The sequence below is a fragment of the Octopus sinensis genome, linkage group LG5 (genome assembly GCF_006345805.1).
Source record: "Octopus sinensis linkage group LG5, ASM634580v1, whole genome shotgun sequence".
NCBI classification, from domain to species: Eukaryota; Metazoa; Mollusca; class Cephalopoda; order Octopoda; family Octopodidae; genus Octopus; species Octopus sinensis.
In genome coordinates this window covers 18,404,945-18,431,207 of record NC_043001.1, presented here as the reverse complement: position 1 = coordinate 18,431,207, position 26,263 = coordinate 18,404,945, and the positions used below count along the sequence as shown (strand labels likewise).

Genomic DNA, 26,263 nt, shown 5'->3' with positions numbered 1-26,263 from the left:
ATATATATATAAATTAATAATAAAATATTAGGGAATAAATCCAAACTTACAGGGAAAAATCAGATTTAGGATTGAATCCAATTTTATATAAATTAATTAATCTTATGTATTGGCTTAAGTTTTTCATTGTATGATTTGCCTAATAGTGGTTTTATCTTTAATTTAATATAATATATATAATAATAAGGGTTATTTGCAACAAGTTGCTTAACCACATACCGAAAATTTTAGAAATAGCAGCCAAAGGACTGCTATTTCCTTTTACTATAAAGATATGTCTCCACAGACAACAATATTTGTAACTCACATATGGCAAAAAAAAGGGAGAAAAATAATAAAATGTAACAGTCAACCGAATTAATTATATTTCACCCTATATCTATAATATATATATATATATATATATATATATATATATATATAATATATATATATATTAGTTGAAGTTTCATGAGTTTACTAACTTAAAACGTTCTACTTTCCACCACACTTCATGTATTTTAACCTCATAAATTCATCAAATCAATTAGGTTTCGCTTCGAAGTCCCTTACAGTCGCAACGGTATTACGTGATCGAGCAAACTTTACTCTATTCTCTCATACCACTTCGAGTGAAAAAAAATATAGAGTATTGTTTCAACTACAACTAAGAGTTTCTGCAGAAGACAGGAAACTAATTTACAAAACGAAGCAATGGAATGTTTAAAAAAATAACACTGAATAAACACTGGAACAAAATGAATTACGAGTTTAATTAAAGTCGAAATAAGCCGTTCCTAATTGCCCTTCCCAGGAGATGATCACATTCTGCCTAAGGGGAGATAACTCTTTGCATATATACTGAAATTTCATTTCTTCTTGAATCATGTCGTGGAAGGTGTGTTTATTATTATTCCTCTTTATTTCTTTCGCTCGATCTTCGAGTTCAAACTTGCCTATAGTCGTAAACACATGGCCTTTTATTACAGCAAATGCGAAAGGTAACTTTTATATATACATTTACTCTTCTTATTGCAGTGTGTTATTGTTTTCTCGTGTTTAAATAACTTTAATAACCATTGTTTATATGTGAAATTAACGTTTTCATTGAATACATAAACAGCATCTGCAGGGGAAGAATAGAAAGAAAATAAAGAAAATAAAGTATAACTCCAACAAAATACATCGTAGATCAAATATTACTAACTGTTGAGGCCAAGCGCCTAATAGATTGTTATATATTTCTTTACTACCCACAAGGGGCCAAACACAGAGGGGACAGACAAAGGGATTTGTCGATTACATCGACCGCAGTGCGTAACTGGTACTTAATTTATCGACCCCGAAAGGATGAAAGGCAAAGTCGACTTCGGCGGAATTTGAACTCAGAACGTAACGGCAGACGAAATACGGCTACGCATTTCGCCCGGTGCGCTAGCGTTTCTGCCAGCTCAAATTGTTTTAAAGTGCAAACAACATTCGTCAGGTTCATGTGATTCCGTGTACTTTTAGACCTACATAAATACATACAAAGACATGCGGTGTTTAGAGTCTTGGGATCAGGATCATAAGGTTGTGGCTTTGATTTCTGGACCCAGGGCTGGATTAAGTCCTATGACAGTCTTAAGCGCTTAAAAGATTGGTCATTCTTCGGGAAAGACTTCCGCCCGCCCATTTTATCACAAATTTGTTTATTAAAATTTTTTTTTTTTTTTTGCCAAAAACCCCCGTTTTCGGATACGGAGGTTCCGGAAAATTGTCAAAAATCGGTATTGTTAAATCCCCACCACCACCACCACCAATTCTTCAATTTTGACTTTTTTCCCCACACTAACACTAACCCCCTAATCCTAATCGTAACTATAGAAATGTTTTGAAATTTTTGTCCGAATCATAATGTCCGCATTTTTCCGCATATTTAGAAACAAAAAAAAATTCTTTAAAAACAATTTTACAAAAGTTTTTGGAAATTTTTTTCAGAATATCATAATCTCCGTATTTTTCCACGTATTTTGAAAAAAAAAATTCTGAAAAAAGTTTTAAAATGAAAGAAATGGGGTGGGGGTTAATTTAAAAATGCCAATTTTGGCCAATTTTTTTTTAGATTCGTATTCCCCGTAGCCGAAAAGTGGGGTTTGTGTCGAAAAAAAAATTTTTTTTAAGGGTGATTTCTTGAGGGGGTCGGGTGGAAGTCTTGTCAGTGAAGTGGTGTGTTGTTATGTATACATATATGCATAAATGCATGTGCATACAGCTTTTGTTTTTTATATGTATATGTGCGAGTGTGTATGAGAGAGAGAGAGAGTGGTACTTAGACATACCTGCAAAAAATGGTATACATGAGAACACACACCTTCTCTCTCACACACACATACACAGAAAAAGATATATGCATATGTATTTATGTATATACATATACATGCCAACACACCCCTTCACTCTCTCTTTCTATCTCTCTCTCTCACACACACACGTCAATTTCACAAACACGTACATATTCATTTTCTCCTCTCTTTCACTTTAAAACAAAAGCAAATAAATAAACAAAAAATTACGGAAATTAACGAATGTCAATGACATCTCTGCAAGTCAAGATGAAAAAGATGACCAAAAGGGTCACGCAGAAGGGTCACAGAGTCGCCCCACTCGTAAAGAAAGAAGGATAACAGAGTATAAACCAATACATATCATAGAGTACTGTATGGTCTACAACTAGAAGAAGGGGTGGACAATCTGAAGTGCTGGATCTGTGAATTAGGCCCAGAGGATGTTAGTGGAACAAAGATCTTTGTATAGTGTTTGGGGAAAGTGACAGAGAAAGAAGTAATGATAAATCTATCATCATCATCAACAACATTTAATTGGCACTTTACTGAGTTTGCATGGGTCAGGTGGAATTCAAGGCAGATTTTCTATGGATGATATACTTCCTTTTGCCAGGGCTTACTTGTTTCCAAGATATTTCCCATAGCTAGACAGACAGACATATATATATATATATATTAATATATATATAAGTTCAGTAAAATTTAGATTCAGATGAATATGGTACTTAAGTCAAAGGCACCAAATGGAGTGATTATAATCAAAATAAGCAACAAGTATATCCGAGGTAGAGTAGTACAATTGTTTCATGCTACTTCATTTTATTAAACACTGTAAGTATTACATCAGTTTTAAAATGTCGAGCAATCTTCAGCCACTTATAGAAATTTTCCAATCAAACGGACAATGTACATTCTTATCCCTATTTCATTTGCCAACATTATAAAGAGGGTAGATATATAGACAGAGAGGTTGATTTCATTCTTAAGTACATGATAGTAGTAAATTTACTCTTTTCTGCTATCATGTACTTAAGAATGAAATCAACCTCTCTGTCTATATATATCTACCCTCTTTATAATGTTGGCAAATGAAATAGGTATAAGAATGTGCATTGTCCGTTTAATTGGAAAATTTTATATGTGGCTGAAGATTGCTCGACATTTTAAAACTGATGTAATACTTACAGTGTTTAATAAAATGAAGTAGCATGAAACAATTTTTAGGTGAAGGCACATGGCTCAGTGGCTAGAGCGTCAAGCTTACAATCGTGAAGTTGTGAGTTCAATTCCTGGACCGGACTGCATGTTACGTTCTTGAGCAAGACACCTTATTTCACGTTGCTCCAGTTCACTCAGCTGTAGAAATGAGTTGTGACATCACTGGTGCCAAGCCGCATAGGCCTTTGCCTTTCTCTTGGATGACATCAGTGATGTAGAGAGGGGAGGCCGGTATGCATGGGCAACTGCTGGAACCTTGCCCAGACTTGTGCTTCAAAGAGTAATTTTCTAGGTGCAATCCCTAGGGTTTCCTCCTATTTTTTGGTGTTCCCTGTTTCTTTATATGGGTTACATGTATCATTACTTAAGAACTCATATCTTTCTTCTTTATGAGTAAAAATATAAGAGTAAAATACTGAACATGTAATGAATAGAAAACTACTGAATCACAAATGATTGATTAAGTATGGGAACATATTTGGAGAATAGATGGGCAGAACAGAAAAAGGAAAACAAATCAAGCATTCCAAATTGGTCGTTGTATTGGCAGAAATCTTGCATCATAATAAATGAGAGTAGTCGTCATCATCATCCTCATTTAATGTCGCTTACCAGCATCGTCGTTGCCTTACTGGCACTTGTGCCAGTGTGCAGGTGACACAAGGCGGCGAGCTGGCAGAATCGTTAGCACGCCGGGCGAAATGCTTAGCAGTATTTCATCTGCCGCTACGTTCTGAGTTCAAATTCCGCTGAGGTCCACTTTGCCTTTCATCCTTTCGGGGTTGATTAAATAAGTACCAGTTACGCACTGGGGTCGATATAATCGGCTTAATCCGTTTGTCTGTCCTTGTTTGTCCTCTCTCTGTTTAGCCCCTTGTGGGTAGTAAAGAAATAGCAGGTGACACGTAGAATAATAAAAAGAAAAAAAACGATTTTTTTTGTGGCCATTGCAAGTACCGCCTGACTGGTCCTCATGCCAGTGGCACGTAAAAGCACCCACTACGCTCTCGGAGTGGTTGGCGTTAGGAAGGACATCCAGCTGTAGAAACTGCCAGATCAGATTGGAGCCTGGTGCAGCCATCTGATTCGTCAGACCTCAGTCACATTGTCCAACCCATGCTAGCATGGAAAGCAGACGTTAAATGATGATGATGATGATTTACCATGTTCACATGAGTTAGATGGAGTTTGCTGATTAAGATTTTCTGCAGCCAATGGCCCTTCCTGCTGCCAGCCCTAACCTACTCTAAAATAATATTTCTCCATGACCAGACGTGTTTACACAGAAGATTGGAAAGGAAGGTCACTGCTTGTATGATGACAACACTCACTTACAACTATCATGCGATGTGAAGGCAGGAAGACAGTAACTCACATACGTACACATAGTTGTTTCACTGTCATACAAGTGGTGACCTTCCTTTCCATGTGTATGTGATGGACTTCTTTCAGTTTCCATCTACCAGATCAACTCACAATACTTTGGTCAGCCCAGGGTTATAATAGAAGACACTTACCCAAGGTGCCATGTAGTGGGACCAAAACCTGAATTCAGGTGGTTGGGAAGCAGACTTTTTACCACTCTGCCTGCATCTAGGGTAATGATTTGTATAATAAATATTAACTTCCAGGTGAAATCATAGTCATAGCTGATGAGGACAACTATGTAAAGAAGTGCCAGTCTGTAACTGTGGAGGGAACCTGTAGAGGCAGGAGACCAGGAAGACATGGGATGAGGCGGTGAAGGATGATCTTCAAATGTTGGGCTTCATGGAGGTGATGACAAATGACTGAGACCATGGTGATATGCCATACTTGAGAATTCTTAGGTGCCAGTGGCACATGAAGGCACCCAAGCTGGTGGCATGTAAAAAGCACCCGTTGCACTCTTGGAGTGGTTGGTGTTAGGAAGGCCATCCAGCTGTAGAAACCATGCCAAACCAGACAGGAACTTGCTGCAGCTCTCCAGCTTACCAGTTCTGATCAAACTGTCCAACCCATGCCAGAATGGAAAGCAGATCTCTGAAGATCAAATGGAGAAGAGTTCTGCTATGCCAGTGGCAGTCGAGCATGAATTACTCAGTCCTGAAAAGTGGACAAAAGCTTCCACGAAAGGCACCAGGTTCATTACTCTTTACTCTTTACTCTTTTACTTGTTTCAGTCATTTGACTGTGGCCATGCTGGAGCACTGCTTTTAGTCGAGCAAATCGACCCCAGGACTTATTCTTTGTAAGCCTAGTACTTATTCTATCGGTCTCTTTTTGCCGAACTGCTAAGTCACAGGGACGTAAACACACCAGCATTGGTTGTCGAGCGATGTTGGGAGGACAAACACAGACACACAAACATATACACACACGCACACACACACACACACTCACATGCACACACACACACACACAAACATATGACGGGCTTCTTTCAGTTTCCGTCTACCAAATCCACTCACAAGGCTTTGGTCAGCCCGAGGCTATATAGTAGAAGACACTTGCCCAAGGTGCCACGTAGTGGAACAGAACCCAGAACCATGTAGTTCGTATATATAACCGAATTCATATATATATTTGTTTTATATCATTGCTATGTAGCTCAGTTAACCTTGACCCAGAAGACCAATGATTTATGAATAGTCAGCAAAATACCTGGAAGTCTATTGGTAAATATAGCATTCCAGGAATATCATATTTCTCTATAGTTAAGAAGTACACTGTACATTGAACAGCCAAATAGTTTATAATACACGCTGCAATCCGGCAGCCTAAGCATGTCATAATTTCTCTGCTGTCCAATTTGTCCTTGCCCACCTATAGGTTTTTCAGGAGGGAATGCAGTACCCATGAGCCTTTACAGGGGCCTCCAAAGTTCTTTGGAGTGGGAAAGATATCATCAAACTAGAGACCTAGGGTGAATGCTGGACCAGGTGTTGGTGCTAAACTGGGTAACAGATTCAGCTTACCCTCTAAATAGGCTAAGGTAGGATTTGAACACAAAGGATTGGAACAATTACTTCCAAACATCTAGTCTGATGTTCTTACATCTCTGCCAATCAGCTACTCTAGATTGGCACTTCTTTATTGACTCCTAAAACATGAAAGGTAAAGTTGACCTCAGCAGGATTTGAACTCACAGTGTAGTAAGTCACAACAAATACCTATTTCTTTACTAGCCACAAGGGGCTAAACACGGAGGGGACAAACAAGGGCAGACGAACGGATTAAGTCGATTATATCAACCCCAGTGCGTAACTGGTACTTATTTAATTGACCCCCGAAAGGATGAAAGGCTAAGTCGACCTCGGCAGAATTTGAACTCGGAACGTAACAGCAGACGAAATACCTATTTCTTTACTACCCACAAGGGGCTAAACACAGAGAGGACAAACAAGGACAGACAAACGGATTAAGTCGATAACATCGATCCCAGTGTGTAACTGGTACTTTATTTATCAACCCCGAAAGGATGAAAAGCAAAGTCGACCTGGGCGGAATTTGAACTCGGAATTAACGGCAGATGAAATACGGCTACGCATTTCGCCCGGCATGTTAACGTTTCTGCCAGCTTGCCACCTTCAAATACCTTGAGGTTTTCTATCAGATGCTCGAACAACTCAGCCAATATGCCACTTAGTTTTTGTTGCTCCTTTTCATTTATCCCTGGTGTTGTACATTCCAGCACAGCGTTTGTGGCTAAATAGATTACTGATACCCCTGTTACTTTCATGTGTGTTTGTTTTATTGTTTGTCTTTTGTGTGGACTGAGTGGGAAGGAAAGTGTCCTTGGCACAATATCATAGTGATGCTATGATAGTGGTAGGGTCTATGAAGTTTGGGGAAAAAACTGAGTTTTTCATCTGTAAAAGTTGTCTTACATTTTGTAAGAATCCTTCTTCATTTTGTATATTTTTGTCTCATTGTGTAATGTGGTTTTCTGTCTGCACCCTGTGAAATTCTGGATTTTGCTAAATTGTAATCTTTACATCTTGTGAAGATATTGGAGGTCTCGATAAGATGGGCATTATCCATGGCACATCTAATATAGCATTTGATATTAGGTAGAAAAATGACAAGAAGAATAAAGTGAAATTACTATGGAGATTGGAGTATATTCTACATTTCAGTCAGAATCCTTCTTCAGGATGAAGAGGATAGAAAGAAAATAAAAGAAAGACAGCTAAGTTTTACATCTGCCATGTTGGAGGAAATGACTGCACCAGATGAAGGGCACGAGATAATGAGAGTTTCATTTGTAAACAAGAGGCTGGAGGAGAAAGAAATTGAGTGAAAAAAAGAAGGAAAATGGTGGAAATGGGAAGAGAAGTGGGTGAGGGGGAAGTGAGAGGGAAGCTGAAGATAGAATGAGGTTACTGAACTCAGAGGAGATTTAGGTGCAGAAAGCAAAACATTCATTTAAACCTACTTTCTGTATTTGCGTATGTGTAACATGTTTATGTTGTGTCATGTGATGGTTCGTTGTATTTTATGTTGTTTGGTGTGGCTGGTTGGTTGGTTGGTTGGTTGGTTGGTTGGTTGGTTGGTTGGTTGGTTGGTGAAGGAGATAAAGGGTTTAGCTGGTGTTACTTTGAATCTATTTGTTTCAATCTTGGTTTCTATTTACTTATTTCCATGCTTATCTGTGATGAATTGAGATGGCTGTAGCTTGTGAAATCCACAGTATCAGAAACAGAAACCGTCCAGGACTCAACTATCACAGACTTTTAACACACGAGATCGTCAACCAGTTATATTCCAGAACTAGACATATAAGGGGGTGGGGAAAAATACCTGACTTTGGGCAAAAGAAAATACAAAAGGATCAGTTAATTATGATTTTATTCAACATAATCCCCTCTCGGATTCACACACTTATTGCAATGGTCCTTAAAATTTTTCTAATTCCTGTAAAAGAACTTGGAATGTTGGGCCTCCAACTAGGCTCCCACGAAACCCTTAAAACCAGGGTAAAAGAAAATACAGGACGACCAGTTAATTTTGATTTTATTCAACATATTCCCCTCTCAGATTCACACACTTATTGCAGGGGTACTTAAGTTTTTCTAAGCCCTGTTAAAGGACTAAAAAGGTCGGGCCTCCAACTAGGCTTCCACAATACCCTTAAAACCAGGAACTTTTCCGCACCCCTTCATACGTAAAAAGCACTATTCGAGCATGATCGTTACCAGAGTCGCCTTACTGGCACATGAAAAACTTTCGAGTGAGGTTGTTGCCAGTGCTGCTGGACTGGCTCCTGTGCAGGTGGCACATAAAAAACACCATTTGAGCGTGGCCATTACCAGTACCACCTGACTGGCCCTCGTGCCAGTGGCACGTAAAAGCACCCACTATACTCTCAGAGTGGTTGGCGTTAGGAAGAGCATCCAGCTGTAGAAACTCTGCCAGATCAAGATTGGAGCCTGGTGAAGCCACCTGGTGAAGCCACCTGGTGAAGCCACCTGGTGAAGCCACCTGGTGAAGCCACCTGGTGAAGCCAGTTCTCAGTCAAATCTTCCAACCCATGGAAAGCGGACATTAAACGATGATGATGATGATATATTGATTCAAGATCTAACTTGATTGTACTAATCAACACTTATAGCTACCTATTTTGCTGTTTATGCCACCTCAGGAAGTGCTTGGTTACAGCTACATCATAAATGGATGCACCCTATTAATGACAAAGAGTATGACCAAACCATGAAGGGCTGATGAAGGGTTGGGGGAGGTAACAGATTGGGATGTGTGGGTAATGATAGCGGTAAGTATCTCGGATGTCTATTCAGTGAGAAGTGATGACAGGGGGTAACTGTAATGTCTGTTGGGAGTGTTGCTAGAAGACAACTGCAATGACCCTTTCTCTCAGTTTTGTTTTCTTTTGTTTTTTTTTAATCTGTTTTAAAGCTTGGAGTGTGATCAACAATAAAGGAAGATCTGCTTTAGATGCTGTTGAGCAAGGATGCTCCATGTGTGACGTGTATCGACAATGTGGCTCAAGTGTTGGATATGGTGGATCACCTGATGAAAATGGAGAAACAACTCTCGATGCAATGATAATGGATGGGTAACATGCTTTATATTTCAACTAATATTCCTTTCTATGTATCATCATCATCATCATCATCATCATCATCATCGTTTAACGTCCGATTTCCATGCTAGCATGGGTTGGATGGTTCAACTGGGGTCTGGGAAGCCAGGAGGCTGCACCAGGCTCCAGTCTGATCCGGCAGAGTTTCTACAGCTGGATGCCCTTCATAACGCCAACCATTCCATGAGTGTAGTGGGTGCTTTTTATGTGCCACCAGCACAGGGGCCAGAGGAGGCTGGCAATGGCCACGATTGTTTGGTGCTTTTTACATGCCACCGGCATGTAAGCCAGTCAAGGCAGCACTGGCATCGGCCACATTCAGATGGTGCTTTTTACGTGCCACCAGCACGGGTATCACAACTACAATTTCCATTGATTTTCATTTTGATGTTGATGCATCAGTGTTGATAATATCATTTGTTCCATGTATAAACAAACTGGAACTTAAATATTCATCCCATACATAAGATTTCGTATTGATCGTCATGTGTGTGATAATTACAGATTGTTACATGCCACCCCATGCAATTCATCTCAATATGTCACAGTCTGAACATGTACCTCAGAGGGGAACTTTATTGGTGCAATTCCATAGTCATTCACGACCGAAAGGGGTCTTTTACCTTATCCAGAGATGCATTATCCAATGTATCTGTGCCATTTTCAATATGACAATTAAGGTGTGATTTGAGGGAGATTTGATTGCTATTTGAAGCAGATCTGACAACTTTACAGAGTCTTCAGTATCAGTTGGTAGTCAATGGAAGTGGAATTTTGGAATATAAATTTATAAAATTCCAGACCTTGCTTCCACACCTGAAATTTCTTCTCTAGTTCTGGTAGTGATTCAGCAATAAGAACAATGTAATCAGCATAGAGGAGCTCCTAGGGGCAGCCAGTCTTAAATTCCTCAGTTATAGCTTGAAGGACCATGATAAATAAAAGGAGGCTAAGAACCAAACCCTGGTGAATGCCTACTTGTACAATAAACTCCTTTCTATATTCAATTGTGACTCTCACCTTACTGACAGCATCCCTGAACATGGCTTGTACATCTTTCACTCACCACTCATCTATCCTTAGTTTTTGCATTGCCCGTTAGATAAGGGAGTGGGGTCCCTATCAAAGGCTTTCTCAGTTATAGCTTGAAGGACCATGATAAATAAAAGGAGGCTAAGAACCAAACTCTGGTGAATTTTGGAATGTAAATTTATAAAATAAATTCAGGTTTCTCAATGAAAATGGAAATGAGTGGAAATTAATGAGCAATTTATTCTGTGTGGCAAGAAATCAAATAATTTTTTTTGGATCAGATTATGTCACCATTTAGATATATAATGATTAGTTATGGACTCTGTAGTGATTGGTGTTCAACAGTCCAATGGTAGAATTAGTACTAATCATAGCCTAGTAGTTAGCATATTTTACTCACAGTCATAAGGTTGTGGGTTCAGTTTCCAGACTGGATAACATGTGCCATTGAAGAAAGCAGCTCTTTTTGTGTGCCAATCAAGGACAGGTGCATATCTCTCTCTCTCTCTCTCTCTCTCTCTCTCTCTCTCTCTCTCTCTCTCTCTCTCTCTCTGTGCTTGTCACAACCTGGATGTGTCACTGAGCTACATGGTGTAAGAGTTAAGAGAGTGTCTATGTCTGGTCATGACTAATGGAATTAACAAGAGTGTGTGGTCCATGTTAAAAACAGATACTTGTTTGTGGTAATAGAGGGCTCTTTTGTTTTTTTATTTTTATGTCGTCTCCATAACCTCAGCATTAATGGACATAACTCACAGAGTACCTCAAAGTAATTTTGTGTACTTGCCACTGATATACCAGCAAACTTGTGGCTGATAAACACACACAAATACGTGTATAGTGGGATTCTGCATGTTTTCTGTTTACTAAATTTCACTCACAATGTATTAGACAACCTGAATCCTTGTTGAAACGCTGTAACTCATTGGTTCTACCCAAGGTCCGTATGAGCCCCTGTGGTCCTTATATGATCCATAAACAAATTTTGCTTTAGATGTATTTCGTGCAGGTGGCACATAAAAAGCACCATTTGAGCGTGGTCATTACCAGCGGTGGCACATGAAAAAACATTTGAGTGAGGTCGTTGTCAGTGCCACTGGACTGGCTCTTGTGCAGGTGGCACATAAAAAACACCATTTAAGCGTGGCCATTGCCAGTACCGCCTGACTGGCCCTCGTGCTGGTGGCACGTAAAAGCACCCACTACACTCTCGGAGTGGTTGGCATTAGGAAGGGCATCGAGCTGTAGAAACTCTGCCAGATCCGATTCTGCCTGGTGCAGCCATCTGGTTCACCAGTCCTCAGTCAAATCGTCCAACCCATGCTAGCATGGAAAGCAGATGTTAAACAATGATGATGATGATGATGTATTTATCTCAAGAAACAGCTACATTTCTTTCTTTAACATTTTACATAGTCCAGTCTACACAAAAAAATGTGTGATAGACAAAATAGAAATTTTGAAAGAAGTATCCATAAAAGTTTTGTTGACCCTACCATATTCTATTGGCTACGGGGTCCACCAGACTAAAAAAAAAAATCAAAGGGATTTATATATGAAAAAAAAATGGTTCAAAACCACTTCTCTGGCCAAGGTACTGTGCCATGCAATAGACCTGGAGCAAAATGAAATTCTTAACCATAAGAAATGAACTTCTTAATCATAAAACCATGCCTTTTTATAAATGCACAATTAGTTTATATGTTTTTATCAATTTTGTAGAATCACTCATTCTGTTGGAGCAGTTGGTGGCCTGAAAAGGGTCAAGTCAGCAATATCTGTGGCCCGTGCAGTGATGAAATATACTGAGCATACACTGCTCGTTGGAGATGCAGGTAAAATTACTAAATTAAGAATCAGTGTTGTTCTTTGTTCATCAGATATTTTATACATTATTTACAATATTTACATTTGACGGATATTTGTCCTCATCTTGTTTGTTGTTAACACAATGTTTTGGCTGACATACCCTCCAGCCTTCTGCAGGTGTCTTGGGGAAATTTCGAACCTGGATTCTCATTCCTAAGGTATTTTTTGGTGTTGTTATCATCATCATCATTATTATTATTATTATTATTATTGTTATTATTATTCAGGTCACTGCTTGGAATCGAACTCAGAATCTTGGGGCTAGTAGCCCGCGCTCTTAACCACTACACCATATGCCTCTGGGCATATGGCCAAAACGTTGCATTAACAACAAACAAGATGAGGACAAACATCTGTCGAATGTAAATAATGTACATAATTCCTCATCTCTTAAATATAGAACTGCAGATATTTTGTATTAATAATATTACAATGGTTGGCCTGGTTTTTGTTTCTGTTATTCAGTGAATGTTAGCATTGATTTAGGAGACTTATGATTAAAGATTTTTCCAAATACTACTAACTTGTTTGTTTACCTATCTTGAAGATTAACAACATATTTTGAAAATATATACCAAGTAAAGCATTTGTGTATTTATAGACTTATTCACACTTAATATTCAATCAATAATTTTCACAAATAAAGAATACTTTGGTAGCAAAAGTGATTGGGACTTTCTACTACAATAGTAATCAAACTGAGCGGCGAGGTGGCAGAAACGTTAGCATGCCAGACAAAATGCTTGGTGGTATTTCGTCTGTCTTTACGTTCTGAGTTCAAATTCCGCCGAGGTCGACTTTACCTTTCATCCTTTCGGGGTCGATAAATTAAGTACCAGCTATGCACAGGGATCGATGTAATCGACTTAATCCGTTTGTCTGACCTTGTTTGTCCCCTCTGTGTTTAGCCCCTTGTGGGTAGTAAAGAAATAGGTATTTCATCTGTCTTTACGTTCCGAGTTCAAATTCCGCCGAGGTCAACTTTGCCTTTCATCCTTTCGGGGTCGATAAATTAAGTACCAGTTACACACAGGGATCGATGTAATCGACTTAATCCGTTTGTCTGTCCTTGTTTGTCCCCTCTGTATTTAGCCCCTTGTGGGTAGTAAAGAAATAGGTATTTCATCTGTCTTTACGTTCTGAGTTCAAATTCCGCCGAGGTCAACTTTGCCTTTCATCCTTTCAGGGTCAATTAAAAAAAGTACCAGTTATGCACTGGGGTTGATGTAATCGACTTAATCCCTTTGTCTGTCCTCATTTGTCCCCTTGTGGACATAAAGAAATAAGAATAGTAATCAAACCGTTTGGTCAGCTGGAAATGTGAGGGTTGATATTTACTGTGGTCAATCATCACAGGCTTATTTTGTTTTTTCCTTTAAAAAATCCATTTGTTATGATTTAACTTGGGAACAATATCAAGATCTCTTGACAGGGGCGCACAACTGACAGGTCAGGGATTCTCTCCAGGTCAAGCCCCTACTTCTCCACATTGAGAGGTCACTTTGGACATGTGATTAGAATGTCACAAGGAAGAATCACAAAATGGGTTCAGCAAGCTGAGCCAACTGGCAGGAGATGCAGGGGTTGACTAAAAGAAGATGGTTGGCTAATATCCATAGTCTCAGCTGGTAACACTTGTTAATCTAGCCTGAAAGTGTAATGACAATAGCATCTTATAGGGATCTTTTCGGTTTGAACGGCAGTTTTTAACATAATTTCTAGGTAACTAAAAAATTTTAAACTTCGTATACTGGTAGAATGTGTTTATAAAACATCTTTTTCTCTTGGCTTTATTGAGAAAATTCTATAGTTTGTAAGATATTAGTTGGTTTTTTTTTCTTCAATTTCTGCAATTTCAACCAATCAGTGACGTCTATTGAGGTAAAAAAACATTCTGTGCCGTATGAATATGTCCCTCGTTTAAGAAACAGATTGGGTTTATTTACATTTGTGAAGAAGAAAAGATACCCTTCCCCCCACCCCTAACCCTAACCCTAAAACAGATTGAAATGCAATAGATCGATACTAGGGTCATAATTATGGGTGACAATTTCATATGACACTGCTAGAAAAATCTGCCGTTCAAACCGACAAGATCCTCTTATAGGATCCTAAGGAAGAAGTGTCTGGAGACTCTACACCCCACAACCCTCCCATGAATAGTGGTTAGAGAAAATGGATGGAAGGATGGATGGATCAAGTAGCTGGAAATATTTGCAAGTAACCAGAAGAGAGGCATAGAACTAGGTATGTGTAGCTTGAAAAACAAACCCAAAGTAAGGAGTTTTCCAATGTTCTGCTGTGTGAGGATCAGGGGTGGGATGTGTTTTACATTACAAAGCCGTATGTCAATGTCAATGAAAACGTTGCTGGGGAAAATTGTGTGTTGAAAGATAACAGCATACTTACTCTTACTGGTTGTGAGAAGAAACAGGCTTGAACATGTTGTGAGAAATTGCTGAATTTCATGGATGTGAAGGGGAGAGAATGACAGACCCAAGAAACAACTGAAAATTTGATTAAAACTCTCCTTTTTTAAACTGTTATAACAAATTATGTTTCGTTTTGGGATTTGGTTTGCAAGATTCTTTATGTGAGTTCGTGTGTTGAAGCATATTCTGTTGTGTCTGGGGAGAGTCATTCTCTTTCAGTGTCTTCTTATTTAACACACTCACCGGTAAAATTTTCGGTAAAATAGTCTTGACTCTCAAGAGTCAAGACTCTCAAGAGTCAAGACTATTGAAAAGGCTGCAAAGTGGAAATTTTACCGGTGAGTGTGTTAAATAAGAAGACACTAAAAGAGAATGACTCTCCCCAGACACAACAGAATAACAAATTATATTTTATATATATACTTTGTCCATTACAATTAATTAAAACAGGAATTATAATTGTTTAATCTGCTTTTGTTGCAGCCACGAAATTTGCTCTTCAGATGGGCTTTAAGGAATCAGATTTGCATACAAATAAATCAATAGCAGTATGGAAGAAGTGGCGTTCAGGTAAATGCCAACCAAACTACTGGAAAGTAAGTGTCTTAGATCATGTATTACATAGCAAATAGCTTCATTCCTAATGTCAATGCTCTTTAAAAAAAAATATACATGGCTGTTTGTTAAGTGGTTTGCTTCCCAACCACAAGGTTTCGGGTTCTGTTCCATACAGTGGAACTGAACCCAAAACAGGTAAAGAAACCTTATCAAAGCAAAGACTGAAACCTAGTGCAGCCCTCCAGCTTGCCAGTACCAGTGAAACTGTCCAATCCATGCCCCAGCATGGAAAACAGGCGTTAATTGATGATGGTGATATATATATACATATATACGATGGGCTTCTTTGAGTTTCCGTCTACCAAATCCACTCACAAGGCTTTGGTCGGCCCAAGGCTATAGTAGAGGACACTTGCCCAAGGTGCCACGCAGTGGGACTGAACCCAGAGCCATGTGGTTGGTAAGCAACCTACTTACCACACAGCCACTCCTACACCATATATGTATAATTAAAATGGAAATCTATCACATTGTCTCCTAACCTTTGTTAGTCCAGCACCCACTTAGATGTCCTTTCACATTGGCCAACTCTACCCCTTAAATATTCCATAAAGGCATTTAAATACAGATAAGGTTTGATTTGAATTCCAAGCACACCCTGAAATAAATTTAGGGGTCCCACTTGGGGGCTAGCACCCCAGATCGGGAAACAACTATCCATGGCTATAGTTATGAATTACCATTATATTTCTTCAACAGGATGTTGAACCAGACCCTAGAAAACACTGTGGACCTTACAAACCTGCCAATCGTGGCAACCTTCTTTACAAATTTCATGACCCACAAAGTTCACCTGATATCTCCGAATCCAACCATGACACCATTGGTATGATTGTTGTTGATGCCAAAGGTAATGTGGCAGGAGGAACTTCAACAAATGGAATGACCCACAAAATTCCTGGGTTTGTAATCTTTAATTTTAAAATATATTTCTGTAATTTTTCGTTTTTTTCTTCTTTTTTTTTTAATATATTCATATTTGATCCTTTCCTGCTGCTGTTTATCTCTGATTTCTTGGTTCTTTTTAGACATTAGTTGAGTTAGTATTATCATTTTTAATGCAGTGAGTATTTAAACTTGAGCTCATCATCATCGACATCATCATTTAACATCCACTTTCCATGCTGGCATGGGTTGGACAATTCAATAGGAACTGGCAAACCACTAGGCTGCATCAAACTCCAATATCTACTTTGGTATTGTTTCTGTGGCTGCATACCCTTCCTTACACCAACCCCTTTACAGAGTATTCTGGGTGGTACCAGCATCAGTGAGGTCACTAAGTAACTTGCCAGACTCAACCCCCTCAACTGAGGGCAGAGTAGTTTTGAGGGAGGTGGCTTTATGCAAAGTAATGAGAGACTTAAGTATGGTGGACGTCTTGCTGAAGAGAGTAGAAAGAAGAATGCAATACTTACCAATGCTTAATAAAATTTCAATTATTTTTGATGAGTTGTAGCTTCTGATGTTTAGACCCAAGTCAGCTTTAATCAGGCAGATCTATGAACAAAAGTGTTTGAGCTATGACCATCCTGTTTTACTTTTGCAAGAATAGTATACTCCAGGCTATATTATTCAGTGTCTTTTATCTGGTATAACTAAAGAATTGGGCCCCACTGACTTTGTTTTATCATAAAAGGGGTGTGGTTGTATGTTTGTTGTTTTATAAGACAGGGAATGAGACAAAGGCATGATACAATACATTGAGACATATTAAGAACTAGCTTAAAAGCCACTCTATTGGGTAGCTTTTAAGCTAGTATATAGCTTTTAACGGTGGTGAAATGCCAGAATCATTACTGCGCCGGACAAAATGCTTAGCTGCTTTTCGACGTTGTTACGTTCTCAGATCAAATTCTACCGGTGTTAACTTTACCTTGGTGGAGGCACGTGGCCTAGTGGTTAGAGCAGCAGACTCATGGTTGAGGGATTGCGAGTTCGAATCTCAGACCGGGCGATGTGTGTGCTTATGAGCGAAACACCTAAGTTCCACACAGCTCTGGCAGAAGGTAATGGCGAAATTCTGCTGTCTCTTTCGCCACAACTTTCTCTCACTCTTTCTTCCTGCATCTTGCAGCTCACCTGTGATGGACCAGCATCCCATGCAGGTGCGGAACCTATATGTCAAGGAAACCAGGAAACCGGCCTTATGAACCAGGCATGGCTCGAGAAGGAACAGACATATAGCTTTTAAGCTGCTGACCCTGAATGGAGAGACCTGCAAACAAATTCTCTGACTTGTTTTGAAGAATTTGTTGCAGTTGCTTCCTCCAGAGTCATATCCCAATGACGATCATATTTGTCTCAAAAAAAAATTGCTGAAAATAATCGCTGGATTTCACGATTAATTTCAATTATTCCCAAAATTTATTTCCAAGTTATAAAAATTGTTATCGTACAAAAAAATTTGTTGCAAGAAATCACATAAAAAATTTGCCAAAAATAATTGCAATAATGAAGACTTGAGAATCTAATATTTCAGGATTGCGAATCCAGATTTGGCTCAGAATGTTTGTAATTTACTCGTGGAGTTGGCCTTTAGGTTGTAAAAATTGTTATTGTGCAAAAAAATTTGTTGCAAAAAGTCACGTAAAAAATTCGAGAAAACAATCGCAGTAATGAAAACTTGGGAATCCAAAATTTCAGGATTATGGGTCTGGATTCAGCCCAGAATGTTTTTAATTTACTCACAGAGTCAGCCTGATTCCAAAATGGTATATGTTGGGCTACAGCTTCTAGGAGTAAAGTTGAAAAAGTGTGACACACTGACATTCGCATTTATTATGTTAGATTTTTCTAAATTTCATTCATAGGTAAATGAAATATATAAACACATAGATTATTAATAAAAAAGATCTACAAAAGATGAAACCGGTAAGGGCAACCCACCCACTCATGGACAAGCAGAGTCTCCTGAGTTAGATCAAGACACCTCCATGACCCTGACCTCCTTTTACTTCCATTTACTCCACAAACTAATCAATTCCAAAGGAGCCAGTGAGTTACTCAAAGAACCCACAACCTCCTGGGAACAAAGGTGTTACTGTTAATAAACTTTGAGAGTGGTCTGTATAAGTCGTCTATATTCCATCTCCATCTCAACCTGTGTTTTATCTTTCCCTTTCTCTTCCTGTTTACCATTTAAAATATTTATCAGTTTTTTTGTTGACTTTTCAAAGGAACGTGAACAATGTATTCCCTGCTGAAAATAGGGCTTCTCCTCATACATCTTGCTCACTTTTTACAAGACATCCCTTATAATTTGGTGGAGGAGACTTTTACTTTTATTTTCCTTTAATTTTTTTTCACTGTCCCCAACAATTTGGTACCCTTGCCCTCAGTCTCACAAGACCATGGGGTGATACTCTATGTTTTGGTTAAAGGAGAGAACCCTTTGTCATGAGCTTACAACACTTAGAACATATACTCTGCTGTCATTGTTGTTGCTGATGTTGTTACTGTTTCTTTTCTGCCTCTTCTTCCTCCTCTTCTGTATCCCTTTAGCTTTCAGATTACTCTGTCAAATGTTCTGCTTATTTATTCACATTAATTTGAATTAATCTTGCATTACCTCTTAGCTTTGAGGTTTCAATGATGTGATTCTAAATCTCTATATAATAAAGTAGAATTCAAAGCAGATCTTTGTTTTCAGGAGAGTTGGTGATTCACCTATTGTTGGTGCTGGTGCTTATGTGGACAACGCAGTCGGTGGTGCTGTAGCTACAGGTGATGGAGACGTTATGATGAGATTTTTACCAAGGTCAGTAAAGCAATGATATATACACTACAAATATACACCTACTAATTGAAACTTTCATCTCTATTAAGTTCACCTTGAACTGCTCAGCTCCAGGTTTATTTTCCTAACTCCCTTATAGATTCAGCCATGAGAACTTGATCATCAACATGTATGAGTTCCCACAAACAGCCAGTCTTAAACTGCTCAGTGATGGCCTGTAGGACTATGATAAATAGGAGGAGACTCTGATAAAGGCGGCGAGCTGGCAGAAACGTTAGCACGCCAGGCGAAATGTGTAGCCATATTTCGTCTGCCATTACATTCTGAGTTCAAATTCCGCCGAGGTCGACTTTGCCTTTCATCCTTTCGGGATCAATAAATTAAGTACCAGTTATGCACTGGGGGTCGATGTAATCGACTTAATCCATTTGTCCTTGTTCATCCACTCTGTGTTTAACCCCTTGTGGGTAGTAAAGAAATAAATAGATAAATAGAAGGGGACTAGAGTCCCAGTATGTGGAGGCATGCGGCTTAGTAATTAGGGTGCACCACTCATGATTGTAAAATTATGGTTTCGATCCCTGGACCAGGCAATGCATTGTGTTCTTAAGCAAAACACTTCATTTCATGTTGCTACTGTTCACTCAGCTGGCAAAAATGAGGAATCCTGCAATGGACTGCCATGCTGTCCTGGGAGAAATATATAAATTATAGAAACCAGGAAACTGGCCCTATGAGTCTATATGACTCAGAAAGGGGCTTTGTTATCATTATATAGAGTCACAGTATACCATAAATCCTTGAGTATAATCCGCATTTTTTTTCCCAACATTTAATGGTCAAAATCCATAGTGCATACTCTATACAAGGTTAAAAATGAATGATATTTTCTAAGCAATGTCCGAGTCTCTATTTGCTGTCCAACAATGTTTATTCAGACACATTTTGTGATGCTGGGCATGAAAATATTTTCAGCTAAGCTTGAAAGCAATGAAGTAATAAAAGAATCATCCATAACTTGCAGTAAGCAACATTTATTAAAATAAAAGTATTCAGAACACAGAATAACATGTAACAAAAACAATTTGCAAACATATTTACATTCCCATATAACAGTTAAGAACATCACCATTATTGTGTTACGCATGCACGGAAGTGTTTGTTCGACTAGGTGCTGCTGGCTTAATTACGCACAACTCAAGTTGAAGAAGGGGTGCGTATTATACACAAGGCTTAGGTTTTTCAGAGGTACAGCCCCCTAAAAATCCCCTGTGTATTATACTCAAGTGCGGACTATACTCGAGGATTTATGGTACCAATCTTGAGATCAACTCTTGGGTTATCAGATGAAAAGAGGTAAAAATTTATTCAAATTTCAAAAGCTATAAATAAAAGTTGTGAGTGAAGAACAGAACTACAAATAATCCATAAAACACTTGGATTAAAATATTTTTCATGTTAATCCAAATAACAGTGGAAAGAATTAAAATAAATCTTTTATCTTTTGACTTGTTTCAGTCGTTAGACTGTGGCCATGCTAGGGCAACACCTTGAAGAATTTTAAGTTGGATGAATCAACCACAGTGTTTTTTGGGTTTTTTTTTGGCTTAAGCTTGATATTTATTATGTTGCTTTATTTCATGGAATTGCTAAGTTATGGGGACATAAACAAACCAACACCTGTTGTCAAGCAGTGTGGTAGGCAGGGGAGACACACAGGCACATATATATATATATATATATATATATATATATATATATACATACATACATCATACTACATACATACATACATATATATATATATATATATATATATGTATATAAACATATATATATATATATATATGTATATATAAACATATATATATATATATATATATATGTATATATAACATATATATATATATATATATTATATATATATATATATAATATATATATATATATATATATACACATATGTATATAATGATATAATGTATATATATATATACATACATACATACATACATACATACATACATATATATATATATATATATATATATATGTATATATAAACAATATATATATATATATGTATATATAAACATATATATATATATATATATATATATGTATATATAAACATATATATATATATATATATATATATGTATATATAAACATATATATAAATTATATATATATATATATATACACATATGTATATAATGATATAATGTATATATATATATATATATATATATCATCATCATCATCATCATCGTTTAGCGTCCGTTTTCCATGCTAGCATGGGTTGGACGGTTCTACTGGGGTCTGTGAAGCCAGAAGGCTTCATCAGGCCCAGTCAAATCTGGCAGTGTTTCTACGGCTGGATGCCCTTCCTAACGCCAACCACTCCGTGAGTGTAGTGGGTGCTTTTTACTATATATATATAGTTAGAATTTACAAAAACAAAAGATGAAGACAGGTGTGTAACCACATACAGGTGTATTAGTTTAACGCTCGGGAAGGTAAGAAAGTCTTTTATGTTTCAAGCCTATGCTCTTCAACAGAAAGGAACACAGAAATAAACAGAAAGAGAGAATAAAAAAAGAAAGTTTTAGTAGCTAGTGGTCAATTATGGTGATGGCTGGACAGATGTGGTCAGACAGGAGATCTAGGAAGAAGGGGAGATAATAAAGTAGTGGAGATCCCAAAACAATGGGGCTTCTTTCAGCTTCCATCTACCAAATCCACTCACAAGGCTTTGGTTGGTCTGAAGCTGAAATAAAATACACTTGCCCAAGGTGTCACACAGTGGTACTGAACTCAGAACCATGTGGTTGGGAAGCAAGCCTCTTACGACACAGCCACTACCTGTGCCCAATTAATAGGGGAAAAAAGAAACAAGTTTATCTGACAGCTCAATGTATTTCAACATAACCATTTTTTTCTTAATGCACCCAATGTTCCTTTTTCCATTGTGTTCTTTCAGCTTCCATGCTGTTCTCTTGATGCAAGAGGGTTTAAGTCCAACAGAAGCAACGAGAAAAGCTTTGCTTCCCATAATCAAGAAATACCCAAATTTTAACGGCGCACTTGTGGCTACCACCATCACTGGTGAATATGGTAGGTATGATTAGAAGAGATTTTTCTTTATTCACCATAAAGGTTATACATAGAAAGAAAACGGAACCATCACAATGATTTGACATTAAACATGCATATGGGGTCTGTTAAAAATTTATACATGGTTATAGTTTACGGATGATAAGACACTGTACAGTACAATTTCACAGATGGAGTGGGGCGGGATTACGGACCCCACAAGCCCCACCACGACACTGACTTTGGGTTTTTTCCTCTTTTTTTTTAGGCTTATCTCACATTCATGAGGGTCCTTTTTTTTCACGACATTCTTCCATCTTTCATCAAACACTTTCTTACTCAGGCACCTCTTCTCTAGCTCTGTTTGTCTTTTTAGGTGGAATCTAACACACAGACATATGCACACACACACACACACACACACACACGTACACATACATATTTGTGTATGCAGAAATGTATATAAACATACAAATACACACACATATGCATATACACACAGTCACCTGTGCACACACACATACATAGAAATGTGAATGCACATGCACACATCCATATGCACACACATACACAAGAGTATTGGTAAAAGAATTGAACAGAATATGATAAAAGATACACATGCACATACATTCGTGCATGCACACACACTCACAGATGTATACATGTGCATAATCACACATACACATACACACACATAGCTGTATGCAAACGTTCACAAATGAGTCTGCAGAGCCATCTCTATGTCAGCACTCAACCTGCTAGAAATAGAAACCAGATCTCCCTCAAATCACATTCTACCACTAGAAAAAATGCTATGCTCATAGGTCATCTTGACCAGGACTGACCTAGAGGTAAATAACATTTCATCATCATCATCATTATCATCATCATCTAACGTCCCTTGTCCCATGCTGGCATGGGTTGGATACTTTGACAGGATCTAATGGGTCCAAGGATTGCATCATGTTCCATTATCTACTTTGGTATGGTTTCTATGGCTAGATGCCCTTCCTATGCATAATAATTTCTTCATGGATCATCATCTTTCTTTTTAATGGTTACAAGGGATTGATATAGGTGCAGTTCAACATTTATTGTGTCTTTTAGTCAAGTCATTTAAGGCTCAGCATTCACAGAACATTTTTGAACTAAAATTAATCCCTAGTTTGCTTTTTTTTTTGTCCTATCTCTACTACCAGAACCATCTGTAACGAACTCCTGGCACAGTGCCAGTATCAGCCATTTTATGTCCAATGTACAGGTGCGACTGTGTGGGTAAGAAGCTTGCTTACCAATCATGTGATCTTGTATTCAGTCTCACTGCATGGTACCTTGGTCAAATGTCTTCTACAACAGCCCTGGGCTGACCAATGCCTTATGAGTGAATTTGGTTGACACAAACTGAAAGAAGCTTGTTTTACATATATTTTGTATTTAGACACATCACTTTTTCTGCTGATACTATAAAAGGTCTCTGCCCCTCAGTCTAGCTGGGCTCATGCCCTCCCCCAACTCAGCAGCTCTCCCACTCCATTAATTTTCTTCCTGCCCCCACCCTTGCTGTATCCTATCCCCAGGTCTCACTCTAAACACTACGCCATGTCCAGTCCTTTTCTCTTGGAACAGCTCTCTGTGGACTTATTTCCCTGTAAGTGTTAATTTACAAATCTTCAATGGCATCACTCTCGCTGGTCAAGGAGAACCTGCAAAGGCCATTGGCACTTGCTCCTTCCCCCAGACTCAGCCAGTAATTTTTAAAATCTCTGTTCCCTTAAATATTCATTGTTTTGTTTGGAAACAAACTTGGGATACCTGTGTGAAATCTGGGAATGCCAACCAATAACCTATTATGCAACAAACATTTACAAGTATTAAATCATTGCCAGGAAAGTCCTCAAAACATTGTTTGCTTTTCTTGTTTCTCCCTTCAGGTGCAGCCTGTCATAATTTTGGTGGATCAGTTTGGTACACAGTCACAAATCCTTCATTGGAAAACTCAACTGTTTTCAGAATAAAATGTTCTAAAACTTTCCAATTTTGACCCAAAACAACATTTACCAAAGCGCATTTACCGACATGAGATGTTCGAAAAGAAAATTCCACAATGACGCCAGTGAAGATGAGAACATCAACTAACCACACATTTTAATCATGAGGAAAGAAGCCGAAGAATGGTGCTAGTATCTTATAAAACAAGTGAAATAAATGTATTATTCTTTTATTATTTCTGTGTGTTTTTTTCAATGTTGGCCATAGATTTATTGAAGCTGGCTGTCATCTTGCTGATCACTTCTGTGAACAACTGTTAAACATTTACAATAAATGCCAAATTCTATGTCTTTGTGCAGCTGAAGATTTCTCTACATTTTAAACTGATGTAATGAAATGATTGCATTGTTCAATTAAATGGAGGTGATATCAAAAAATTGCAGGACTAATAAAAATTAACTTATTTACCTAAATTTTAGCATTATCTCCTTTGAAATAGTCACCTTGCACAGCAATACACTGGTCTCAGTGTTCCTACCACTTTTGGAATCCAGCCTAGAAGTTGTTTTCTGTGAGCAAGAAAGGATCTTTTGTGATTCACTCCGGATACTGACAACAGTGTTAAAACGGTGACCTTGAGCTGAATTTTCATCTTGGGGAAGAGATGGAAGTTTGCAAGGTGCTAAATCTGGGGAATAGAGCAGGTGTGAAAGCAATACCATGATATTGTTGGTGAGAAACTTACAAGTGAGATGAGCTTGTTGTCATGAAGAACCATGCAACAAGCTTTTGCACAGATTTTGTCAAATAAATAAGATTTTCAAGGCCTTGGTCAGCAGATGAAAAAAGTAACTGCACGACAGGATTGAACTTGGAACCATGCAATAGCAAAGCAAACTTCTCATCCTTCTAGCTATATATAAAACTTTAAATAACTATATTTACTAGTTTCAGTCATTTGACTGTGGTCATGCTGGAGCAGTGCCTTTAGACAAACAAATCAACCCCAGTACTTATTCGTTGTAAGCCTAGTACTTATTCTATCAGTTTCTTTTGCCAAACCGCTAAGTTACAGGGATGTAAACATACCAACATCGGTTGTCAAGCGATGGTGTCAGGGACAAACACAGACACACAAACATATACGCACACAAACACACACACACACACATATATATATATATCAGTATCTTTTGCCGAAATGCTAAGTTACGGGGACGTAAACACACCAACATCGCTTGACAAGCAATGGTGGTAGGGACAAACAGACACACACACCATGATAGATCGCTAGCCATTACACACATTTTTCTCTCCTTATTTCTTTCTGTGTCCCTTTTTGTGGAAGAGCGTAGGATCGAAACGTTAAAGACTTTTTCAATTCCTGAGCATTATACTAATACATCTGTTTGTTTTCTACACCACCTGTCTTCGTCTTTTGATATATATATATCACCGTGACCGACCAGGCTATCAGATGTTGCTACACATCGCTGGTCACAATGCGCTTCACATTGTTTTAGCCTTCAAATGACGCCACCCCGATGGCTAAGCGAGCAGGCCAACAGAAGGAAGAGTGAGAGAAAGTAGTGGTGAAAGAGTACAGCAGGGATCAACACCACCCTCTGCCGGAACCTCGTGGACCTTTAGGTGTTTTCACTCAATAAACACTCACAACACCCGGTCTGGGAATCGAAACCGCGAGTCTGCTGCGCTAACCACTGGGCCATTGCACCTCCACATATATATATAAATATATACACCGGGCTTCTTTCAGTTTCAGTCTACCAAATCCACTTACAAGGCTCTGGCCAGCCCGAGGCTATAGTAGAAGATACTTCCCCAAGGTGCCACGCTGTGGGACTGAACCCAGAACCATGTG

The 26,263-nt window shown here is 38.3% G+C and overlaps 1 protein-coding gene across 1 annotated transcript; it reads left to right on the top strand.

The window, feature by feature from the left end:
* Nucleotides 1-821: 821 nt before the first annotated feature.
* Nucleotides 822-24,616, top strand: LOC115212341 (N(4)-(Beta-N-acetylglucosaminyl)-L-asparaginase). The gene is made up of 8 exons (XM_029781206.2): nt 822-980; nt 9,420-9,579; nt 12,361-12,473; nt 15,423-15,535; nt 16,257-16,459; nt 19,210-19,317; nt 22,280-22,413; nt 24,324-24,616. Exons 1-8 carry the CDS (start codon nt 866-868, stop codon nt 24,431-24,433), a joined length of 1,056 nt encoding a protein of 351 aa, XP_029637066.1. The 5' UTR covers nt 822-865; the 3' UTR covers nt 24,434-24,616.
* The last annotated feature ends 1,647 nt before the right edge of the window (nt 24,617-26,263 follow it).